The sequence below is a fragment of the Dasypus novemcinctus genome, chromosome 5 (genome assembly GCF_030445035.2).
Source record: "Dasypus novemcinctus isolate mDasNov1 chromosome 5, mDasNov1.1.hap2, whole genome shotgun sequence".
Lineage (NCBI taxonomy): Eukaryota > Metazoa > Chordata > Mammalia > Cingulata > Dasypodidae > Dasypus > Dasypus novemcinctus.
Genome location: NC_080677.1, coordinates 100,788,607 through 100,814,653, shown reverse-complemented (window position 1 = coordinate 100,814,653; position 26,047 = coordinate 100,788,607). Strand labels below are relative to the sequence as shown.

General features: G+C 35.1%; 1 protein-coding gene across 4 annotated transcripts in view; it reads left to right on the top strand.

Moving 5' to 3' along the window:
* Window positions 1-25,063, top strand: part of SLC13A1 (solute carrier family 13 member 1) — a 94,132-nt gene extending 69,069 nt beyond the window's left edge. For 3 of the 4 annotated variants that reach the window (XM_023588008.2, XM_004455741.3, XM_012524172.2), the window contains 7 exons: window positions 198-296; window positions 685-786; window positions 4,469-4,575; window positions 6,171-6,280; window positions 14,533-14,694; window positions 16,110-16,247; window positions 18,298-25,063. In XM_023588008.2, the coding sequence (XP_023443776.2) occupies window positions 198-296; window positions 685-786; window positions 4,469-4,575; window positions 6,171-6,280; window positions 14,533-14,694; window positions 16,110-16,247; window positions 18,298-18,435 (856 nt within the window). In that variant the 3' untranslated portion in view covers window positions 18,436-25,063. The remainder of the gene's footprint in view (window positions 1-197; window positions 297-684; window positions 787-4,468; window positions 4,576-6,170; window positions 6,281-14,532; window positions 14,695-16,109; window positions 16,248-18,297) is intronic. The other variant, XM_058297301.1, reaches the window with a different exon arrangement.
* Window positions 25,064-26,047: the final 984 nt, after the last annotated feature.

Sequence of the window (26,047 nt, the reverse complement as noted above, 5' to 3'; positions counted from 1 at the left end):
AAAAGTACAAACCAGAAAAAAAGAAAAAAAAAAGTGAAGGCATCCAAAAAGAAGATGGAGGCATAGGCAGAAAGCAGAGAATTCTGTTGTTAGAAGGGAAATTCATATTTTTTTGAAGCTTGTACACAAATATATTCCATAAAGGGACATGGTGGTGAAAGAATACTTTACTTGACAAGCTTAATTATGCTTTTCAGCTTTAAGGAGATGTTCAAATGTGGCAAAACCAAAACAGTCAAAGAAAAAGCTTGTGCTGCAGTGATTAAGCAAGAATACAAAAACCTTGGACCAATAAGGTAAGATACACACACACACACACACACACAGATATGCTGCTTATACTGCAAGCATTTGTTTAAGTGAAAATAGCACACAGTTGTCTGAAATGTATTTATAACACTTGATAAGGGGCCCAAATATGCAAACCTTTGTAAGCATAACTCAACAATAAAACTCATGGTGTTATCAAACTAAAAATTGCTAGACAAATGACAAGGAGCCAAGAGACCTAGAGAGAAGAAAGGGATTTTTCCAACTACCCTGATATTCTCAAAGTATTGACACATCCAGGTTTTATAGTGTTTAATGTTCTGCTAAGATTACTCCTCACAATAGCTCAGGAAGTTTCTACAAATGTCTAGACTGAGAAAATAAAAAAATGATAGGACTGGGATTTTTCCACAGGTATCAAGAAATTGTGACATTGGTCCTCTTCATTGTAATGGCCCTGCTATGGTTTAGCCGAGAACCTGGGTTTGTTCCTGGTTGGTCTGTGCTTTTTTCAGAGTAAGTGTTACGTGCTAATTTTTGTGACCCCTTCTGGCTCTTATTCTTAAATTCTCTCCCAAAGGGTCCTTATAACACTAAAAGATTTAATAAAATTCTTCTTCCTTTCCCTTGAAAGGATATTTTTAATGCTAATCTTTTCAGGAAAAAAGAATTATGAGGAGTAAAATCTAAGGTAAGACCACAGACAGGATAATCTTACTAATCTGTACCTAAAAACCAAGGTCCTTTACACAAAGTTCTTTTGATCCCTACACAATTGGAAACATAAGCTGCAAAAAGTTCATGTTCCATGGTGGTTAGGAGCATAGATTTGGGAGCTACACTGCTTGGGGTCAAATTTTGGCTCCTCCAGTTTACTTTGGGCAAGTCACTTAACATCTCAGTTTTTTTACCTGTAAAATAGTAATCATAATGGCACTTAAAATACTGCCCTAATCCCTCAAGGAAGTGCTATATAAATTTTTATTACATGAAATAAATCCCACCCAACTTCTCTCAATAATCTAGTATGAATTTATATTTTGTGATTTTTGCCACACTTGATTTTTTTTTAACTTCCACAGACAGCTATTTACTTCATTCAAAATCTTGGTTTTCTGTTTTCTCCTTTACATCCATTTTTGTACTAGTTCACTACAATTTCAGTCTAGCTTCCATTTTATAGATAAGGAATTCCTGAATAAGTTACAAGACCAATTTTCAAAGCTAATATTAGAAGCTGGGTCAGAGTTAATTTTGTCTCTCAGTGTCTTATATAAAAAAAGTTATTGCTAAGTTATGTCAAGTAAGGGAGAAAATTATAGCATAATTTGCTAAATTAAGGACCACCCTACATATCAATATAAATAATTTTGTTTGGAGATTCATGTTCGAAATTTATGTTTGACTGAAGTACTCTGATTCCTAAATATGCCAGATTTCTGATTAGCTTCCTGTCTCATATCCCCCACAAAAACTCATGTATATTTGGACAGAAACAAAAATTATTTGAGTCAAAACAAGGAATTCCTCCATCCCTGAATCAGAGCTTTCTGGTCATATAGGCATTGCCAACATTTTTAAATAGGTGCAATGATTGAGTCTAAATTTCTAACTACACAAATCAAGCAGTGCAATGAGGTGACATGTTTTAAAAGATCAGCTTTGGCTATGTAAACTTTTTGTTGCCTTTTGAAGAAGTAAATCTTCTCATTTTGAAAGGTCTGAATAAAAGGCAGCATCTAAGTATGCAAAACAAGAAAAATTGTTAGTTTGATTTATACTCTGTAGTTCTATAATAAAAAAAATTAAAAAAAAAAAAAACCTCTCCCTTTCCAGAATCCTTATACTCCTGCCATCCTAGATAGAGAGAATCCTTTTCTAAACACCAGTGTGTAGGAACTAAATGAAATCAGATAACAGCTAATGGTTAAAACCAGGCAGAAATCCCAATAGGAAATTCAATATAATCAGTTTCTAATTTCTTCTCCTTATGGGAAGAAAATGTAATTCAAGAGATGTTTTGTTTGTAGCAGGAAAACAGAGTGGATTTGCTCTGGGCAGGTGTTCATGCAATCTATAATTCTGAGAGAAAGCAGTAAGAAAAGGAATAAAGAATTGAGAGAGGATAGAGTATGAAAATACCCAGTGTATTAGTCAGCCAAAGGGGTGCTGATGCAAAATACCAAAAATCTCTTAGCTTTTATAAAGGCTTTTTATGTGTGATAGAAGCTTATAGTTAACCAGGCCATTAAGCATAAGTTACTTCTCTCACCAGCTTACTGCCATGTGTTAGAGCAAGATGGCTATCAACATCAGCATGGGGTCAGTCTTCCTGGGTTCCTCTCTTCCTGGGGCTTGCCTCTCTCTGGGCTCAGCTGCTCTGTTATCTCCACAAGGCCAGCTGTAGACTATTAGACAAACAGCTTATTTCTCTTCCTGAGGCCTTCTCTTTTTCCTCTATGTGCTTACTTCCAAGGTCCTCTATGTGCTTACTTCCCAGTACTCCAGCTCAAGACCAACTCCCTTCTCTGTGACTGAATGTCCTAATGACTTTGCCCAATCAAAGCCTTAATCATTATTTATTCATGTAAAAGCAAAACCTCTGAATCCAATATATTCTAATATGCCTGCAAAGACAGCCCAGTTTACAAACATAATCCAATATATATTTTTGGAATTCATAAACCATATCAAACTGCTACACTCATCTAATTGGCAAACTTGAAGCAAAGAAAATTTGTATGAGCCTAATATTTTGTAATATTGAGATGTCCCTATAGCATAAGATAAAGTGAATTATGAAGATATAATAAAATGATAAAATGTAAGTAGTTGGATAATAAATTATTAAATAATTTATGGCTAATTTTACTTAAAACATATATTCTATAAAGTATATTATATATATATTAGATATATATAATATATAGTATATTAGGCATTTTGAATTTTCAGAGCCAGAACAATATGTCAAGATTTGTGGCTACCAACTAATGTTTTAATTCCATGTGTTTGAACCTGGACTGAATTCAGTGAATCTTTTCACATCTAACAAAATAAGATTACATGATGCCTGAACCAATTTGGCAAAACTTCAATCAAGAATTACAACTGAAATGAGAGAATAAGGAAAAAGAAATTATAAATACTGGTCAATTTTGTGAAATATATGATACCAAGGTAGATTTTTACTCAACAATAAAAATAAAACTATCTTTAAGGAAAATAAACTGATTTAAATATTGTTATATCAAGAAAGATAATATATTTCCTTGATTATTTAGATTTTTAAACTAAATTACAGGACTAGAGAGCTCCTACAGTATATATAGATTGCTGATTTACTAGATAGTAAAACTGTTTGTAAAGTATACATATTTCTTCTCAGGCTACAAAGATGCATTAGCTAATAATGCTTACTTTTAAAATGTAATTCTAATAATTTATTCCTATTTTATTTATATCTAGTCTCCAGGTGAGGCTTCTTGTCTTATTTACTAGAATGGCCTGTGATTCTAAGACTCCATCTGTTCGTGAATCATTCTTAATTTGTACAATGATCATTTATGAGCATCTCACAAACCATTCCAATAGTTAATATTCTTTATTCGGTTTCATAGGGCATAAAGGTTTAAATGTGTTGATTTTATTTGTATGATGTGACTGGGGTCTACAACTGCAGAAACAAGTATTAGGTCTTAGAAAGCAGATCAGTTCCTTTTCACAATTTATAGTGAGTTTTTGGGGTCTCTAGAAATACCTATGTCCTGCTACAATTCAGTAGTAAGTAAGATGTTATAAATCAAGTATATGGGGTTTTGCCTATTTTAGCAACTGTTTCAAACTCAATTCTCTTGAAATATAAATAAAAAGAATAATTTAAATAAGAAATTGTTTAACAGATCTGTTAGGTCTACTCAAAAGGGAAATTTGCCAAAGTTGGTCAGTACATCAGTTTGTGTATACATGGTATTAAAAATAAGGAGGAATATATAGCAAAAATGACAACAAGATTCTAAGACTTCGGTTCCATTGAGGTATGTCATTTAATTGAAAGTCAATAGATTTAGAGACAATTATTCAGAGTAAATAACCTATACCAGCACTACTGCTCATATGCTATTAGCATAACCGATTGGTGTTTAGCTCATGTAATTTCTTGATGCCATATTTAATACAAACATTCGTCCTTTTTCAGGTACCCAGGTTTTGCTACTGATTCAACTGCTGCCTTAATAGTAGGACTCCTATTTTTTTTAATCCCAGCTAAGATATTGACAAAAACTACTTCCACAGGAGAAATTGGTTAAGTATCATTTGTAATTCTGAGTGAATTTGAAAGAGAGCAAAAAAACCCCATAAAATTCCATTGGTTTCAATTAGCACTACAGATGGAATGACATGCTGACACAACCCATGACTTAGCATGCCCCATTTACACAGTGCAACCCTTAGTCAGACAGCCCAGGTCCTCCACTCACCACAGGAATCCTCTTAAATTGCAGAAGTGACATGTGGTTTCCTTTATGTATAATGGTTAGTGCTCGGCTATGCTTCGTACTATTTAACCAATAATTAGCCTCCTTCCTCTGCCATAATCAGAATCAATCTTACTATGGAAAGCATAGGAACAAGAATTTGGAAGACATTATTTGTGATAAGCCCTTGGTAATAAATGTTGAGAACTGAGAGAGGTAACCAGTTTGAAGCCTAATAGTTGTCCTGGAGAAGATACACATCAACCCTGCACTAGACCTGGTCAAAGAAGTTTGCATGTTTGCATGCACAAACTCACAGACACACAAATACACACTTCTTAAACATAGGATAAGATCCATCAATGTTTATGCTTTATACTAATAGAACTTATTTTCAATGGCCAGATTCCTATGATATCAATTTGGGATAAATAGTTTATAATTGTCTGGGAATAGTCTACCACAGTTGGGTTTTACACTGGGATGCAAGATGCAACTGGATTCATGCATTTGGATTGGCCCACCTGACTACTTCAGTCCAAATCAATAAGTATCTAATATATCAGATTCCTAGGACATGATATATATGACCAGACTAGTGCAGAAACAAATGTTTTTTTCTTCACTTGAGATTAGAATATCAAACAAACCTTTCTTTGTGTGTTGAAAGGGATTTTGCAATACCAAACCTTTATACTCATATAAGATTGACAACTCTGACCTTTACAATCAATGCTCAAAGGCCTGGGAGAGGCAAGTGTTTAGAACTAGTGCTTCCCTGACCCCACCTCTGAATCCCCTTCCTCAGAAAGAGCTTTGCTTCCATGCATTTGTATCTCTCTCGTTTATTCTTCAACACCTGTTCTCCCTGATAAATTCATTCACACTAGGTTTAAAAATGACAGGTAAGACAAAATAGTTAAGTTTTAAATGAGGTACATTAACTGAAATTCTGATGAATCCATCATGACGTTCCTTGTGATTTAAGAGAAATAGCAAAATACTCAGATTTTAGTGAGTATTAGTGAATATTAATTATAATGCTACACCAATGCTTTGGAACCAATGGCATCTCACAGACATTTTGTGTAATAAATTATGGTATAGTCAATGCATCATGTTTCTTATAGTGCACAAAAATATTAATGGCATGAATAGCATTATAAATGACAATGCTATAATTTATCTAAATTTATTATATTATCCAAGGGATTTATCCAAGTTACAGTTGTTTTTTTTTCCTTTTTATAATATAATGTTCCACCTAAGTCAGGTAAAAATTACTCAGTCTAGATCAAACTTCCTTTCTGTAACACCTTAGGGATATTTCAAAGTTCCTGTAAGATGCTAGTTGGGATGCTGAAAAAAAGTCATATTGTCATATTTTAAGCAATGTATAACTGTAGGTTTTTTGTTTGGCAGTTGCTTTTGATTACTCACCACTGATTACTTGGAAAGAATTCCAGTCATTCATGCCCTGGGATATAGCCATTCTTGTCGGTGGAGGATTTGCCCTGGCAGATGGTTGTGAGGTATGTCTAAGATATTGAACAATTAACTAGTGTATTCAAAAGAAAAACACAAAAACATTTAAGCTTTTGGCATATTCAGCTTCATTCTATCATTTTCATGATGCAGACTTTAATAGCCATGCAGTGAATATACTACATGGATAAAGTGAGTTCAGAGTTCAAGAATTTTTACAGGTTGCAAGCATAACACATTGTTTTCATGGTGTTCTAGCATAACAAAAGAAATAAAGCAAAGATTAAACTTCTTAATCCATGAAATAGTATTAGAAGACTAGCTTGGTAAGAAAAAAACAATAAAAATAATACATAAAATGATTCCTGCATAAACATATGGTTTTGTTTGTTTATACCTTTACCTTATTTAACAATGAATAGTAGCAGCAGCCAGAGTTCTCTTTATCCTGGTCCTATTGTTATCAAAGAAAGAAAGTGAGAAATAATATTAGCATTAAAGGTGTGGAGGTGCTTAATCAATGTTTGCTGAATGGAGTCCAGACAGCATTTCCCATAACTATGGCTACTATTGTGCATGATCTCTCAAAAGAATAAGAATACCACAGGGAATCAAGTTGGCTATTTTTTTTTTTTTAGCTTATTTATCCAATTGACATAAATCAACAGCCTGAGGAGGCCCTACTGCCTTGTAATTGCTCTTGTCATTGTAGGGTTATTGGAAGAAAAGTATCTTCTCAAAAAATTCCATGAAAATCCTTTATCCTTTGACTAATTAAAAAGCTCCATTTCTTAGCTTTTTGTGAAACACTCAAACTCATAGCTATTCTATTTCCTTATTCAGTCATCAAATTAAAAAGGATGGTGAGAGAGGTGTTAGGCCCAGTCTTTTGCTCCCTAAGCAGTAAGCTTTTTATATTCCTCAAGACCAATAATATCTCTTTTCTCTTCTTTCTTCTTAATAACATATAGGGATACTGCTCTTTGAGTCTGATTAGTATTTGGATATTAAACTTTCAGCAAAAGGATTTAAGAATAGCTCTAAGTCTTAGAAATTGATACTGAATATCATTTAAACTTTTTTGGTCTAGAGTTGGCTCACCTCACAGACTACTAAAACAGAAATTTAGAAATACAAGATAAATACAATTTATTTTCAACCATTTTCTTAGTTTGCCAGTCTGCTATGACAAATAACACACAATGCGTTGGTTTAAATAATGAGAATCTGTTGTGTCACTGTTTGGGAGAAAAAAAAACTTTCTTCTCCTGGGTAACTGACTTGTCACAATGCTTGGGGTTCCTTGGCTTTGACATTACATGACAATGTCCTCTTCTTTCTCGTCCATGTTCCAACTGACTTCCAGCTTCCAGCTTCCTTCCTGTGGCTTTCTCTTGATAGGGCCTTCACTAATCCAGATAAAGAGCCACCCTCAGTCATTTGGGCCACACATTAACTAAAAATAACATCTTCAAGAGGTCTGATTTATAAAGGATTCACACCGACAGGAATGGAGATTAAAAATTAGAACATATGTAAATTAGGGTACAAAAGTCAATCTGCCTTAATTATTTTAGCAGTAATGTGATCTGCTTTCTCAGACTAAATTACTTCCACTCTGATATCTGCTAATTTAAATTGTGATGCTATGAGAATCAGGAAGTCTGACACAGATGTGAACTTTGTTTATCTCTCCTCACCAGAATGTCTGTCTGGATTGGACCACAGATACTCAGAATGGTTTTGAAACCATTGGCCAGATCCTAGCCAAATCTGAGTTAGTGTACAGTGTGAACATAGTCTGATGCAATACGTTATATCCATAGAAGAATTAGGGGAATCATGAGAGAGGTCTTTTTTGCTATAAAAATCCTACTACATGGAATCATGTCTCTACAGAATGTGCAGATTTTGTTACAAATTGTAATTAGTGTACAGAACCAAATAACCCTTCAAGTTGGGAAGAGTAAGATAGCAAGCACTAAGTCATTTACTTCACTGCAGTACCCTTTCTCTTAAATGCCTCTCAATTTTGTTCTAGTATGATCCCTCATAAGCTGGTAGACCAGCTAAACCTCCACTAAAATGGTAATAACGGAATAAAAAATTTATCCATCTATCAAGATGCAGAATATATAAGAACTATGCAGATAAGAGATATAAAATATGGACGATATAAGGAAGATATTTGAGGGGTAGCTGACTTAGTAGAGTAGAAAGAAATAGAGAAAAAGTAAAACTATGAGTCTGCAAAGGGAAGAATCTCCAATGGAAGTAGCTGATTCATCCACAGGATATCATAATTTCTCAGGAACTGGAGGCAGCAGGTAACTTTGAAATCTAGGGTAAAACCAGGGCTTACAATGGAAGATGGTTTGAAAATGTATAAAGAGCCAAAACACCTTGTAAAATAAAAAAAATTTGAGGACCCACACTTATGAAGCTATAGTAATCAAAGAAGTGTGGTACTGGCACAAGGACAGACAAACAGACCAATACAATAGAATTGCAAGTGCAGAAATAAACCTACCTATCTATGGCCAATTGATTTTTGTAGATTCCAAGTCCAATCAGTGAACAAATAATAGCCTCTTCAACAAATAGTGCTGGGAAAACTGGATATCCATATGGAAAGTAATGAAAGCAGACCCTACCTCACACCACATACAAAATTAACTCAAAGTGAATCAGACTAAATATAAGAGCTAAAACTATAAAACATTTAGAAAGAAACATAAGGAAGTATCTGCAGGACCTTATATTAAACAACAGGTTCTGAGACATCACATAAAAGCACAAGATTAAAAAAAAAATAGATAAACTGGACTTCATTAAAATTAAAAACTTTTAAGCATCTAAGGGCAGTATAAGAAAGTGAAAAGACAGCAGACAGAAAGGGAGAAAATTTTTGGAAACCACATTACTGACAAAGCTTTAATATCCAGAAAGAAATAACTCTTACAACTCAACAAAAAGATAAGCAACTCAATTAAAAATAGGCAAAGGATAAAAAAACTTAAAAAAACAATGAAAAATAAAATAAAATCATTTAGTTAATTAATTTTAAAAAATAAGCAAAGAATTTGAACAGACATTTCTCCAAAGAAGATATGCAAATGCCCAAAAAGTACATGAAAAGGTATTCAATATCATTAGCCATGAGGGAAATGCTAATTAAACTACCACTCATTGGAATGGCTATTATTAAAAAACAGAAGACAACAAGCACTGGTGAAAATATAGAGAAATAGGCACCTTAATACCTTGTTGGTGGGAATGTAAAATGGTGGAGTTGCTATGGAAAGCAGTTTGGTGATTTCTCAAAAATGTAAACAGAACTACCATATGATCTGGCAATCTCACTTCTAGATATACACAAAAAAATTGAAAGCAGCAACACTGAAAGATATTTGTATACCAACATTCAAATCAACATAATTCACAATAGCCAGAAGGTGGAAGCAACCCAAGTGTTTATCAAAATGTAATATATACATACAATGGAATATTATTTAGCAATTAAAAGAAATGGAGTCCTGGAACATACTACTACATGGATGGATGAACCTTGAAGACAACATGTTGAGTGAAATAAGCCAGACACAAAGGGAAAGGATATTGTTTGATTTCATTATATGAAATAGCTAGAGTTAAGAAATTCATAGATAAAGAATGTCTATGAGAGTACAGGTTATCAGAGTTTAAGAGGAGGGGGAATGGGGGTTTAATTAACGTAATGATGGGAAAGTTCTGGTAAAGGATGGTGGTGAGGGTAACACAACATTGTAAGTGATTAATCCCACTGAATTTTAATGCTTGGGAGTCGTTGGGATGGGAAAGTTCATGCTGCATATCTGTTTTCATAATTTAAAAATATATGCATACAGAGAGACTAAAAAGACAAAAATAACTAAATGCAATACATGATCCTGGATTTGATATTATCAGTAGCTATCTATCTACTAATAGATAGATAGATATGGAAAGGAAGAAAGTTATTAGGAAGAAGAAAGGGAGGGAGGAAGGGAGGGAGGGAAAACAAATGTGGTAAAACATTAAAAGTTGATGATTCTGGGGATTTGAGTGAGAGAGTATGTTGGAGATCTCTCTATATGGGGTTTGTATTATTTTTGCAACAGTCCTGTAATTTCAAAATTATTTCAATATAAAAAAGTTTTAAAGGTGAATACAATAGTAAAATGGCAAATTTTGTGATATATATATATATATGAATACATAATAGATTTAACTGTGTCTCCCAAAAGATATTTTGAAATCCTAATCCCCAATACCTGAGAATGTAACTTTATTTGGAAATAGAGTTACAGAAGGAATTAGGCAAGTTAAAATGAGATTATCATGGAGTAGGGTTGGTCCTTAACCTAATATAACTGGAGTCCTTAGAAGAAGAGGAACTTTGATACAGAGAGGGGGGAACGTGCCATATGACAACTGAGGCAGAAAATGCCATAGATTGCCGGCAAGCCACTGCCAGAAGCCAATAGAGACACATGGAATATCCTCCCCTATAGGTTTAAGGGGAGGCATGGCCATGCTGACACCTTGATTTTAGACTTCCAACCCCCTGAACTGTGTCACAATGCAGTTCTGTTGTTTATGGGACGCAGACTGTCTACCACATGGGAGGTCCACGGTTCAAACCCTGGGCCTCCTTGACCCATGTGGAGCTGGCCCACATTCAGTGCTGATGCACGCAAGGATGCCATGCCATGCAGGGGTATCTCCATGTAGGGGAGCCCCACACGCAAGGAGTGCACCCCATAAGGAGAGACACCCATCATGAAAGAAAGTACAGCCTGCCCAGGAATGGCACCGCACACATGGAGAGCTGATACAACAATGACACAACAAAAAGAGACACAGATTCCTGTGCCACTGACAACAACAGAAGTGGATAAAAGAAGAACACGCAGCAAATGGACACAGAGAACAGACAACTGGGGGTGGGGAGGGGAGAGAAACAAATAAAAAATAAATCTGAAAAAAAAAGAAAGAATTTAAAAAAAAAGTTCTGTTGTTTTAAGCCACCCATTTTTTGGTACTTTGTTGTGGCAGTCCTAGGAAACTAAGGCAGTATATGTCACCACAATAGTTGTTTTTAAAGTCCATAAGGAGTTGTGAGTTTCCCAGATTCTCTTCCCAGTCCTGAACAGCCAAGATTTGAAGTTTACTCTCTAACAAATTTGAACCAAAGAGACAATGGTTCACAGCTTAATCACCAATAGTGAAGTCTTTCAACAGTCTTTACCCAGGCATAAAGAGGTTCCAGTCAACATTTTATTGCCTCCCTCTTAAACATGAATATGTTGTCAATGATCACCAGACAGTTAGGGAAAACCTCTGATATGAAAACCAGTAGCAAAAAAATAAACACAAAAACTGAAAGAAAAGGAACACGGAAAAGGAAAAGAAAATTCAGGAAGCAAAAGAAAACTAAAATTTTTTTATTGATACCTCAGAGAGAGCTGACAAACTTTGGAGATAAAAGACTAAAGCAAACTTATTTTTTAAAAAGGAATATACAGCTTATGAGAAAAAGACTCTGAAATTATAAATATGACATCAGAAATAATACAGTAGCAGGGTTAGAAGATAATGTAAGAGAGCAGAACAAAAAGATGAAGAGAAGTATGATTTTTGAAAAAGAGAGAAAATTAGACCATTAGTCTACAATGTTCAACATCCAACTAATAGTAGTTCTAGAAAGAACAAATAAAGAAAACAGAAGGATGTTTTCAAGTAAAATAATACAAAAAAATTTCCCATCCCAAAACTGAAGGCTTTGCGCTAAGTTAAGGAAGCTACTGAGTGCCCAGTTCTGAAGCATCTCATGTAGAATTAGGAGCCCTGAAGGTGATAAGATCCCAGTGGCTCCAGAGAGGCAAAACAATGTGTGGCGGCATCTAATCCATTCTTAAAGCATATATAGGTATATTTTGGGTGTATTTGTGTCAGTGTGACTTAAATGGTAACTAGTTCTTTCCATCTAAAAGCCCAACTGAAAAACAAACATACAAAAATATAAGTCAAACACAAAAATAAGATGCATAATATCTGGTAACCACCTCTGGGAATGTGCCAGCTTTTGTTGGCTTGTAATAAAAGCTTTTCTGATTAGTCCTAGTTTGTCATGAGTATAAAGATTCACACCTGCAACAGCTAATTGAAATCTCACAAAAGGAGGATTATCCCCTTCATCTAGTGGAAAGAAAATAGAATAACATATAATACCTGCTAGTCTATTTTCTGTACTACATACAATGAATCAAAGATTAAGAATGACTTCGGGCTTGTAAAGAGCCCTAATGGAAGCCACAGGAATTGGAGCAATGGCTTGAAACAGCTGAGTGATAATTACTTCAAATCTCCTATGAAAGCTAAAATAGCAAGAGTATGAAAAGAAAATAAAGAAGTATTAAGGCATATAGAGATTCCAAAAAAAAGTTACCCCTCATGCATTGGTTCTGAGGAAGTTGTAGAAAGATGTGTTTTGGGAAGCGGACATGGCTCAAGTGATAGAGTGTCTGTCTACCACATGGAGGGTCCAGGGTTTGATCCCCAGGGCCTCCTGACTTGAGTGGTGAGCTGACCCACGTGCAGTACTGCCACATGCAAGGAGTGCCATGCCACGCAGGGATGGCCTCCTTGTAGGGGTGCCCCATGTGCAAGGAGAGCTGCCCCCCATGAAAAAAGCACAGCCCGCCCAGGAGTAGCGCTGCACTCATGGTGGAGAACTGATGCAGCAAGATGACGCAACAACAACAAAAAAGAGACACAGTTTCCCTGTGCCACCGGGTAATGCAAATGGATGCAGAAGAACACACAGCAAATGGCCAGAGAGCAGACAATAGGGGAAAAAGGGAGAGACATAAATTAAAAAAAAAAAAAAAAAGATATGTGTTTCACCAACACAAAGGAGTAAGTAAGAAAGGAAACAAGGATTCCCACATAAGAAGGAAGCAAAGGGAGCTCAGTATGTAGGCAAAAGTGTCCCATAACAACAGTGAAGTAGCTATAAAGAGCAACTAGTCCAGGTAGTACAGGAGGAGGGAGTAATGAAGAATAGATGTCTCCATTGGGGAAAAATGGAAATGAACAATTACCTAATATTTGGTTGAGATGGAGATTTCCAGTTTTCCTGGAGAATGAGATGAAGAATTAGTGAGAGGTACTTAGAAAACAAAGGAAACAAAATGAATAAGATAATTATTTTTTGCTGGAAAAAAATTATTTAAAAAAAGTAAATATAATCATGAGTTGCTCAGCTATGAATAATATTTATATAACCACAATGGTAAACATTAAATATTGATTTAACCAAAAATTTTGATATATCAGCATAGGGGATTCAAGGAACAGGAAATATACATGTGGTGGAAGGTTTAAGAAAGCTAAGTCCTGGGAAGTAGATGTGGCTCAAGCAATTGGGCTCCCATCTACCATATAGGAGATCCAGGGTTCTGTTCCTAGGGCCTCCTGGTTAAGGCAAGCTGGCCCGCACATAGTGCTGGCCTGTGTGGAGAGCTGGCACAGCAAGATGATCCAACAAAAAGAGACACAGCAGACCAGAGAGCTGACGTGGCACAAGAGATTGAGCATCTCTCTCCCACTCTGGAAGGTCCCAGGATTGGTTTCCAGTGCCGCCTAAAGAGAAGACAAGCAGACACAGGAGAACACAGCAAATGGACACAGAAAGCAGATGCAAAGGCAAAAGCAATGTGGGGGAGGAGGGGGGAAAATAAATAAATCTTAAAAAAAGAAAAAAGCTAAGTCCTTATCTAATACAATAAGAAGTCAGAAAATAATGTCTAAATTTGAATATTAAGAAATAGCATAATTAGAATATTATTTATAAAGGTATTTATAAATACCTATTTCTATAAATAGCTAATAAGAATGAAAATTGCTGCTTCTGGGGAACATAATTCAGGAGTGATAAGATCTGGATCAGAAGGGCTGCTATTTTCTTACAGAACTCTACTACTACATGACTTGCTAAAATATCTACACATATTAATTTGATAAAACAAAAATTTAATTTTAAAATGTGAAAATACAATTAAAACTTCCTGAAACATTTGGTAGTGTTAAAATAGGAATAAATGAGAGCTTCTCTATGTTAAAGCCATCCAGATCTACTAAATCACAGAAAAAACACAAGATTAAAATTATAGTTTAGAAACTGAGTTCTCAGAGTAAATAATGTTTTAGTATTTAATTTTTGTCTGATAAAATGTATCATTAATGAATGACAAATATTGGAAATTTTGTTTTTTAGGAATCAGGACTATCTAAGTGGATAGGAAATAAATTATCTCCTTTAGGTTCATTACCACTATGGCTAATAGTTCTGATATCTTCTCTGATGGTCACATCTTTAACAGAGGTAGCCAGTAATCCAGCTACCATTACCCTCCTTCTCCCAATATTATCTCCATTGGTGAGTATCCCATGTATGTGTCTCAATATTCATCAAATGACTAATGTTCTACTTTGGAAAGCTTGTTCTCATATTGTAGTATGGAATCGTTTTTTGGCCTGAATGATCTTCCTATGGGTAATGTGTGAAGTGGTCTTTATTGTTAATAGCAAGGAAATCTCAAGTTGGAAGACCTGTTTTCTTCCATATTCAAACAGCATGATTTTAAAGAATCACTTACCTTTTCTCCTCCCAGTTGCTTTTGCAGAAAAATGAAAAGGTGACTAGATCCATTCCACCTGTAAGACTGAGATTCAGTGTTTCCTGGCAACATTAGTGTTTAGATCTATAACACTGCTATTTTTTCCTCCCAAAGATTATTCATGGCTTTCCTAATAAGTGCTTCATTTAAGTAATCCATAATTAAATGAAGAGCTAGGCTTATAGTTCAGGCTTCAAGTTCAAATATCTTAAACAGTTCTCTACTGGCCAAGGGAAGAATTAAAAAAAAAAAAAAAAAAAAGATAAGCGAGGTGTTAATAATAGGGTGGTATATGGGAATCTTGTATTTTATGCATGATTGTTCTATAAACCCACAACTCCCCTAAATGAGAAAAAAAAAAAAAGAAGAAGAAGAAGCAGAGTAACTTGGAGAGGAAAGGAAGGCTTTCCTTTTTTATTCCCACCTAGATATTTGACCTCCCTTTAATTTTATCCTTACAAAGTATACAAATAGTTTTATGTATCCAGTTGTTTTTGTTCTGGTAGAAGATTTTGGGGTTAGGAAAACACTTAAATTAAGGACTGCCCTTCTAGGTTTGTTCTGCTACCAGTTGTAAGTAATTGATTTTGTGACAAATTAAGAATAGCAGAGATTTTTTAATGATTATCCCCAAGCAAATTTTAAATTATATACATCACAGAGGCAGTAAAGTTAGTGGAATAATGAGAAGCTCTGGGGACAGAGTGATGAGAACCTACCTAAACTGTACTGCTTGCCCGCTGTGTGTGTGGACAGTTACATTAGCCTCTTTGGGCCTGTTTCTTCATAACTTATTTGGAATTACAGCAGCCGTTTTATAAGGTTATTGTGAAAATTAAATGAAATTACGCATACATACACACATACACTTAGTGTTCCACCTAGCCTAGTAAATAATAAAAGGTTGCAATTTATATCGAATTTTTGGAATAAATGGTAGTTTATTTTCTTAATGAAGTGGGCATTAATGCTTAAATGAGTGCCTAAAATCATATAAACAAGAGGAAGAGATTTTCTGAAAGAAAATTCAAGTTACAACTAGATTTATGTGTAAAATTTTGTCTTTAGATTTAAACCTGTTTCGGGAAAGTTTATTATAGTAAATTTGCCCATGTTGATGTTTGGTGTCTACCTTCAAAATTTTTCTTAGACTCATTTTTATCTTTTCCAACAGGCTGAAGCCATTCATGTGAACCCTCTTTATATTTTGATACCTACCACTCTTTGTACTTCATTTGCATTCCTCCTACCAGTTGCAAATCCACCCAATGCTATTGTTTTTTCATATGGCCATCTGAAAGTTACTGACATGGTAAGTTAGCTGAAAGAATACTATCAGATCCAAAACACATTTTTTTGTGATGTGTTGGGTTATTTTTCTTTTTACACACTAATCAGCTGCCAGGAAAAGCAAGGATTGAATTCCATTTCTGAAAGGGAGTGCATGACTGGTCATAGAATTCTTTTTAAGAGCAATGACCAGAAGGGAACATTCCATTAGAATTTTACAGTTAAAAATAGAGATAATGAATTCATCAGTAATGTTCTAGAAGAAGGAAAATACCATAGAATTTGCTCAATATGACTGCTTAAAGGTACGTCAAGACCAGGATTCAACCTGACCTAGGCAAAAGAAAGAAATAGGGTTAATGAAATTCAGTAATTAATCTAGCCCTGTGGTTTGCTACCACAAATATTTGTGCAACTGACATTTGCTCTCAGTAAGACATTGGGCTCAATGCCTGATGAAAAGGTATTCTTTCTTGTCCTGATTCTATTATTAGCATCTTGATGTGAAAGCCCAAGCAAGTAATATGGAGATGTTAAGTAAAAAAAAAAAATGCACACATTTTGCCAAATACAAAAGTGGTGGTGGAGTCAAGAACTACCCTGGGAATATTTTTGTCTCCTCAATCTTTATCATCAGCCTACCAACCCAAATAAATACATAACCATAGCAAATTCTATGTGCTTGCTATGCAAACACAGTTCCAAGGGAAGTCCCAGCTCTCTTCCACGCTAACTGCTGTCCCTGAGGCCTATTTCATAGAAAATTCTGGCTCTCCCTCTATGCAGAAAACATATTATATTCTTTTGGTAAAAACAAAACAAAACAAAACAAAACAGGCAGCGGACTTGGCCCAGTAGTTAGGGCGTCCATCTACCACATGGGAGGTCCACGATTCAAACCCTGGGCCTCCCTGACCCGTGTGGAGCTGGCCCATGCGCAGTGCTGATGCGCGCAAGGAGTGCCGTGCCACGCAGGGGTGTCCCCCACGTAGGGGAGCGCCACGCGCAAGGAACGCACCCCATAAGGAGAGCTGCCCAGCATGAAAGAAAGTGCAGCCTGCCCAGGAATGGTGCCACACATACGGAGAGCTGACACAACAGGATGACACAACAAAAAGAAACACAGATTCCTGTGCTGCTGACAACAATAGAAGCGGACAAAGACACCGCCGTAAATAGACCCAGAGAACAGACAACCGGGGTAGGGGTGGAGGGGAGAGAAATAAATAAATAAATCTTTTTTAAAAAACATGCATAATACAATATAAGCAATGCCCTTATGTCTGTGTATCAAAAATAAAAATGAATTATGAAATAAAATTAGTTACTTGCATGGACAGGAAAGGGGACTGCTGTATCATTGCTAGGTATCCCCCTTTTGCTTTGGGACTTTGTATTTAATGCAGGGGTCAGCAAACTTGCTCTATAAAAGATTAAATAGTAAATATTTGACTCTCTGTTGCAATAACTGAATTCTTCCATTGTAGAATGAAAGCAGCCACAGACAATATATAAACAAATGGCTGTGACTGCGGTCCAATAAATTTTATTTACTAAAATTGGCCATGGGAAGTAGTTTCCCAACCTCTGTAGTAGTGGATAGACAGAAACTTGGATACGGTTTAATTGATACAGAATGATAATGTAAGAAGATGAGTAGAAATGATATTAAGTCACAATAAAACAATACTAAAGGGTAAACTAATAATAATATTGAGTGACTATGAAGAATCCAGCTATGAATACTTATTTTCACAGGTTGGATTATGGACTGAATCTTATCCCTTAAAATATAAAACCACAAAACAAATTCTGATTTAATATGAAATAGGAGATTGTCTACTCAGATTGACTTAGATTTAGTCCTAAAACAAAAACTTTCTAAATGATGTTTGGTTGGGAACAGATTATCTTTTGGCATGAATGGAAGAAGACTCCTTATTTTCTGAAACAATAATTTATACTGATAATTTAGGATGGGTGAAAATCTGACATATGCCTTCTGCAAGAGTATTCAACTCTCCTGCAGTTTTACTTTTCAGAAGACTGATATTTATGTCCTTCCATTTCAGGTTAAAGCTGGACTTGGCGTTAATATCATAGGTGTTGCCGTGGTGATGTTGGGTATGTCCACCTGGATTGTGCCCATGTTTGACCTCTACACTTACCCTTCGTGGGCTCCTCCAATTAGTAATGTATCCGTGCCATGACCAGCATGAATGTTCTGACTTTCTGTAGTGAGTTTTGGGTACCATTAAGAATTAACTGTAAAATTTGGCTCTGGATAATTGATGAAAAATTCATATCAGTCCTGGTGTAATTGCTGAAGTTCCAGTGAATACCCAAAACATGCTATCATAATTCCATGTCCACATTTCCTATGAGATGCAACCAAAGGGCATTTATTTATCATTTGATCTCTAAAGAGATTAGATTACTTGCTTCATTTTACAATTTGGATTGAGTGTAACATTTCAAACTCCAATTTATTATTTCATAAACTCCCCATGAAGCTAGAAATAGAAAAAATATATATATATAACTTGATTACATATTTGGATAAATCATTTCTGTAGTGTTTCTCAAAGGGCATTTGCTGAAAAACCAAATCTATGGGCATCTGGTGGTACTGATAAAATGTTTATTTTAAATGAAATGTGCATCCTCTCACTTAAAAGATCCAATCAGATTATTCTTAATATAGCCATACATTATGAAAATTGAAATAGAAGCAAAAGTTCAGAATTATTGCTGAACTCACTAAATAATAGAAAACCCCTGGGAAAGGACTCATTTCTACTTGACCATATGGTTAGATTAATTTAATTTATGCCTTTATAAATTAAAGATATGTGCACTGAGAAACACATTTTGCAAAGTTACTCATAAGGCTTGCTATGATTTGGTCTAGTAGCACAGAATAGTTAAAAAGAAAAGCTAAACACTTTAAAAACCATTAACACATTTCTGTATATGTGTAGCAAGTTTGCTGAAATGTTTATCTTATTTCAGAAATACATAGTATTTTATGTAAAAGGAGGAGCTATAGAAAAGTTAAGTGGATTACTACTGTCTATACAGACATAGAAAAATAGACATAACTTCACTAAATCAAAATTGAAATAAAGTATCAGAGGGAAAATAGAGAATAAAAATGAAAATGCTGGCATATTTACTAAAAGGGAAAATAAATTATTATGCCTAACCCACAAAGTAAAAAGAAAAAAAATACCTAGCATTCAAATAAAAGCAGGGTGAGAATAATCTCCCAACTCTCAGAATGTGAAAAAAGTATAAGGTCTACTGGCATTCAGAAATTATACTAAAGGAAAATAATACCAACTGAAAACAAAATAATGTGAACCATTAGTAAATGAGTGGAGAACATAGCCATTCTCATGCCAAAATTAAACAGGATGCAAGATTAAAAAATCATCTTTGCTGTTTTTAATCTTCATTGGCACTTTTGCAGAAGTTACCAGACCTGCTTTATATTTTCGTTTGTTTTTTATTGTAAATAAGATTATTTATAAAATTATTTTTGAAATTAAATGTAGCACAGTTTTTATATATATATAAATTGTATATATGATGAATTGCCCATATTCATTATTTGGCTATGCTTATTAGTCAATACAAAATTAATCATTTTTCCAAGAAATTGTCTATTTTAATCTTTGAAATATAATATTGTTGCTCTGTGTAAATCTTCTGTGTTCACTCTATTCACTTGTCCCTAGAGCTGTCATCATGTTACACATTTATTTATGCGCCATAGTATTTTTTTACATTTCTACTTTTTTCCAGTCCTTCAATTTATCACTGCTGAATTATATTATATGATGGATACATTTTTATTAGGAAAAAATGAAATAACTTTTCAAATTATAATGAGCATGTTTTGCTCTCAAGAAAATAATATAAACATTTCAGCTTGAATAATTTTAATGAATTACTTCCAACAGCTGCCAGCTGAGTACAGGCAAAATAATACTTAGTTAAAATGTGTTGAAGTGAGCCATGTATTTCTCTTGTTACATCTTTATTTTTGGTTGCTATATCAAAAATGATTTAAGTCATCCATTTCATAGTTGGCCTATTTATATCAAAGTTCTCCACCTCTTTTAAGTTAGAGGGTTACATTGCCTTTGAAATTTTCCAAAAGGCAATCCTAAACTGCTGAACAAATGATTCTTGGTCTTTTCACTCTATGGTAGGTAGTGTTTTTCTTATTTGTCACTTTAAATCCCAGCATCTTACTTAGGATAGGCTCTTGTCCGTATAATAATACAGTTTCACTAAGAGCCTATTTACTGTCTGTGTAAGAGCTTGAATGGCTCTATCGGCATATGTGTATCCTTCGTTCACACTGACTACCACTGTCCATGTCAGCATATCTAGAATTTAGACTTCCTTTCCCCTCAAATTTATAAACTGCTCTCACTTTACTTTGCATCCAAGGCTTTGTTCTCTCCTTTTCAGCCTGTGAGGACCAGGACGGGAAGTACAATTTTAGTCAATACCACTATTTAAGGTTTTTAGCACATAAGAAACATGATGGTACATATATATTATATGTAATTTATTATAATTATTAATAGATATATTATAATAGACCTATCATGGCTAAATATCTGATAAGAATCTCTGTGATGACTTTTTGTTCTAAAATTTCATTATTTAATGAATGTCTTCTCTTGTTTATATGGATTTTACCAAATTAAATATTTTTATTCTTCAGAAGGGTGGTGTTTTAGTTTCCTAGACTACTTGAAGCAATACCAGGAAATGGTTCAGCTTAAGCAAGGGAATTTATTTGCTTATGGTTAGAGTACAGAAAAATGTCCAAATCAAGGCATCATCAAGGTGCTGCTTTCTTTCTGAAGACCAGCTACTGACAATCCTTAACTCCTCTGCCACATGGCATCTGATGGTCTCTCCCTTCTCTGCTGTGTTTCCTTATTTTCAGCTTCTTGCTTCTTTGGCTCTTTCTCTTTCCCTCTTTATTTATTCTATTTTTAGAGGACTCCAGTAAGAGAATTAAGACCCATCCTGAATGGGGTGGATCACACCTTAGCTGAAGTAGCAGCATCAAAATGTCACAATGAGTTCACACCCACAGGAATGGATTGGATTTAGGAACATGTTTTTCTGAGATAATTACAGCTTTAAAGCACCACAGGAGGGGTGCTCAGGGAATGAAAGAGTAAACCAACACAAAGTAGGTCAGTTTTGTTTCTCTGTCAGCATCTAAAAAGGAAAACAGGTAAAAATTTTATTCTAGGGCCACTTTTAGCCATGTTATTCCCAAATAAAGCACTGTAGTTAAGAAAAGTTTCCTAGATAAACTTCATAATGCAAATATCAACATCACATGTCTCCATTGTAAAGGCAAGCCCATATGAGTCCAGTAAATAAGTAAACACAGCACACAAATGAAGTGGGAATTAAACGGTTCTCCTAAAAATGGGAATCTTCACTTGTCCAGAAAGAAAAATATGTAGGGTTTAAAAAAAAAGAAAGAATGGGGCTTTCATTTGTTACACTGTAGTGGTATAGATAACCTGGCAGGGGAGAAACTTCTTGAGGCAAATAATAAGAATATTATATAACGTATGTCACTTAATGGCCAGAAAAGAATGGAAGTCCTCAAAAGGCAACGATTAAGCACAAGCCAGAACCCAGAGAAGAAAGCAACAACTGAAAGACTGGCTGTCTTTTAATGGTGAAATAGGGAAAAAGGATTGGAAACAAAGCTAGAATATAGAGTAGGATACTAAAGATCTGTATTGTATTCTTCGTGAAAATGTGAGCTGGGGGAGTACTCTATAGAGAGAAGGAAACATCCATGGAACTTGCCTCTTTTGACCTGTACTAGGTAGAAGGGATAAAACACCCCTTGAAAATTCATATTCATATAGGTTAGAGAACTAAAGTGTCAGTACCAGAGTGTTTGGGTAAACACAAGCTGAAGATTTATTTTAAAATTATATTAGGTTGCTAGTATCCCCAAGTACCAGGCAAAAGAAGGAACACACCTTTGGCCTGGGGTTCAGATAATTTCTAAGGTTAAAATCCTATACGAATTTTTAATCAAAATTCACAAACTTCACCAAGAAACAAATCAAGAGATTCAAGAGCCACATAAACAAAAGATACAGAATCCAAATTTCAAAGACAAAAGATATAATTTCAAATTCAGAATATAAAACAAGGAAGTTTAATATACAAAAATATTAGAGGTTACTGAAAATATAATAATTAATATGAAAATATAATAAGCAAGGTAGGTGAAATTCTAAAAATGTTCCCCTAAAATTTCCAAATCCTTTTTTTCCCCAATCAAATACTAATCTAGGTACTTCTGTGAAGGGGCCTTGCAGATGTAATTATGATTAATTCTCAGCTAATCCTAAAATCAAGGGGTCATCCTGGATTATCCATTTGAATCCGGTATGATCATAGCCCCAAAAATGAAGAGGGAGGCAGAAGAGGCAGGCAGGAGAGATGAGGCAGAATAGGAAGTCAGAGAGATTTGAAGAATGAGAAGGACTCAGCTCACCTTTGCTGGCTTGATGATGAAGGAAATTGAAAGCCAGAGAATGCAGGGAGCCTCCAGAAGCTGAGAATGACCCAGAGCTGAAAGCCAGCAAAGAAGCAGGGACCTCTGTCCTACAGATTCATGGAACTTAATTCTGCCAAAAACCTAACTGATCCTAGAAGCAGATTCTCCCCAAGAGCAATAAGGAGTGCAGCACTGCTAAATTCTGGATTTTAGTCCTATGATACCTGTGATACCTGCGTTGGACTTATAACCCAGAAATTGTAAACAAATACAAGGAACAAGGGTCTGTGAAAAGTGACCAGCTAGATCTGAAAAAGTATAAAATAGAAACTTCCAAATTGTAAAGTATAATAATTGAAATTAAAAACTTATTGAAAATATTAAATAGTTGAAGAGAGGTGAACTTGAAGACACATTCTAAAAAAATTACTCTGAATGTAAGCACAGAGAGAAACAAAGAAATTGAGCTATGAAAGAGAGGTTAAGAAAAATGCAAGCTAAAATGAGAAGTGTAACATATGTTAATCAGAATTCCAGTAGATAGTAAAAATGAACTTTTGGCATGTTGCTATATACTGCAGTCTTAAAATAAAAACTAACTATGATCTGCCTTTCTAAAACCTAAATATTTTCTTTTTTAGTTCTCCAAAAGGTGATCATTCTTCTATTCAAATATTTAAGCCACCAGTTTCCATATAATAAGTAATATTGTGTTGAATTGTTTCCTTAATTTTAGTCTGTAGGTAAGAAGACATAAAATTAACCTTTCTCTGGTTCTTTCATTCTTTTTTTTCTTTATTGTTATAGTAGAAAGTGAAAAAAAACCTCAAGAATATTTTAGAAACCCTGTTTCTCCTTTCCTTAACTAGTTATAAATATATGGGATAATATTTTCTCTTCCAGCTCTGTGTTCATACCCGGAAGTATGAGAGAAGACAAAGGTTGAATCTGGGCATGGTTGAAATGAGCTTCACAATCTTAGCAGACAGTGCTCAAAAACCTGTGCCTCATCCTTCACTTATTTGCTATCTGAATCATGATGTTGAATAATTTCAACATAGACTCACAAAATCCTTCAGCCAATATCAAATATATCCAAACGCACATCCTGGGCACTTCACTGAAAACATTAACTCAAAAATAGAGAGTACCAGCAGGAGTAGAAATTCAAGGTAATGACCATGAAATGAAGGCCTGGATTACTTTAATAGCCTGTGAGGAAAAGAAAGTTTTATGACTTTATAAACATACTCTTTTTTTGGGGGTGATAACATGTTATCGATTTAATAGGCCTTCTTTCATATTGAGAAAAGAAACTCTCCTTGTTTTGGTATTTCTCAACATCATATAAACAAAAGAAATGGGGTCTAATTGAAAGAATATGAGACATCGGCTCAAGTGCCAACTCCACCACTTAGTGGTGAAGAAGCATTGAACTAGTCATATAACTTCCCTCTGGGTGTCATTTATCTCATCTGTGACATTGAATAAGATAATAATACCTGTATTAGTCAGCCAAAGGGGTGCTGATGCAAAATGCCAGAAGTCTGTTGGCTTTTATAAAGGGTATTTATTTGGGATAGGAGCTTACAAATACCAGGCCATAAAGTATAAGTTACTTCCTTCACCAACGTCTATTTTGACATGTTGGGGCAAGATGGCTGCCCACGTCTGCCAGGGTTCAGGCTTCCTGGGTTCCTATCTTCCCAGGTCTTGCTTCTCTCTGGACTCAGGGTTCCTCTCTTCCTGGGGCTTTCTTCTCTTTCCTCTGCATGCTTACTTCCTGGAGCTCCAGCTTGAGACTTCAGCATCAAACTCCAACATCAAAACTCCAACATCAAAAACCCTTCAATTCTGTCTTTTGCCATACCTTTTATCTGTGAGTTCCCTCCCACCAAGGGATAGGGACTCAACACCCTACTGACATGGCCCAATCAAAGCTCTAATCATAATTTAATCATGCCCAGGTTCTGACCAGTTTACAAACATAATCCAATGTCTATTTTTGAAATTTATAACTATATCAAACTGCTATAATACCTATCCTGTCTAGTTCACAGCCCTCCCTCTCAGAGAGCAAAATTATTGTTAGGGAGTCATGCTACTGTGTATTAAAACTTAACTGCACAGAGGAATTTCAGTCTTATGTTTGGAAGTGCAAAGAATAAAATTATTGTTATTTTTCTATTTTTGGTATAATTTAGCTCTTAAGTCCCTATTTTTCTTGGCAGCAGAACACTTGTTCTAAATAAATTGAGTCAATTTAGTCATTCCCATGTTTTCATTGTCATTTCAGAGTTTAACTTAGTCAAACAGGTTTTTGTTTATTAGGTCCCTCTCTTATTCCCTTCTCCTTTCAGTTGACTTAATTTTGTGGGCTTTACATATGAAGCTTCCACTTCATGAGATGTACCTGGTCTTCATCATTAACAACTCTCCATACCTTCTTACACTGAGATGTTCAATTCTCAGAAATATATGATTCACTGCTGTTTCCAAGATCCACCACTGCTCCTTGGCTCATGCAGCTCACATCATCTGTGCAATCTCTTCAACACATTTCAAGTGCTGAGGGAATTTTGGATGGTCTCTGCACCTCTTTGGAGTCCTAGGAGTCTTAAGGAGAAAGTATATCTCAGGTCCTCTCATGCATAAACTATCTTCACCATCAGCCTACTCTACCGAAGGACCTCTGTGTTAAGTGCAAGGGACAGGGAGTCTGAAGCTCCTCTCCTATACCCAGAAGTGGTGGCATACTAATTAGTCCATGAAGAAAATAGTGGGTGTGTCCTATAGCCACAAAACAAACAAATCAGCTAGCTCAGATGGACACCAAGGTAATTGTCTCTAGAACAATGGTTATAAGCATAGAATGTGGAGACTGACTACTAGGACCAAATCCCTGCTCCATCTCCCATATGTCCGTGGATGAATTATTTGACCTCTAGATTCTGCAGTTTCCTCATCCTAAAATAGATCTCTAATAGCAGAGGAATATCTTCATACTGTTGTTATGAGAATTAAATTAGTTAATACAGTTCAAACACTTAAAGCAGTGTCTGGCCATTTTAAAAAGTTCAATATTAAAAAAAAAAATGGGAGCAGATGTGGCTCAGTGGTTGAGCACCTGTCTCCCATGTATGAGGTCCCAGGTTCAATCCCTAGAATCTCTTAAAATTTTTGAATAAAGCTCAATATTAGCTTTTACTACTTTTATTAGTATTACTTTTATTTTGTTATTCTTCCTTAGCACACCA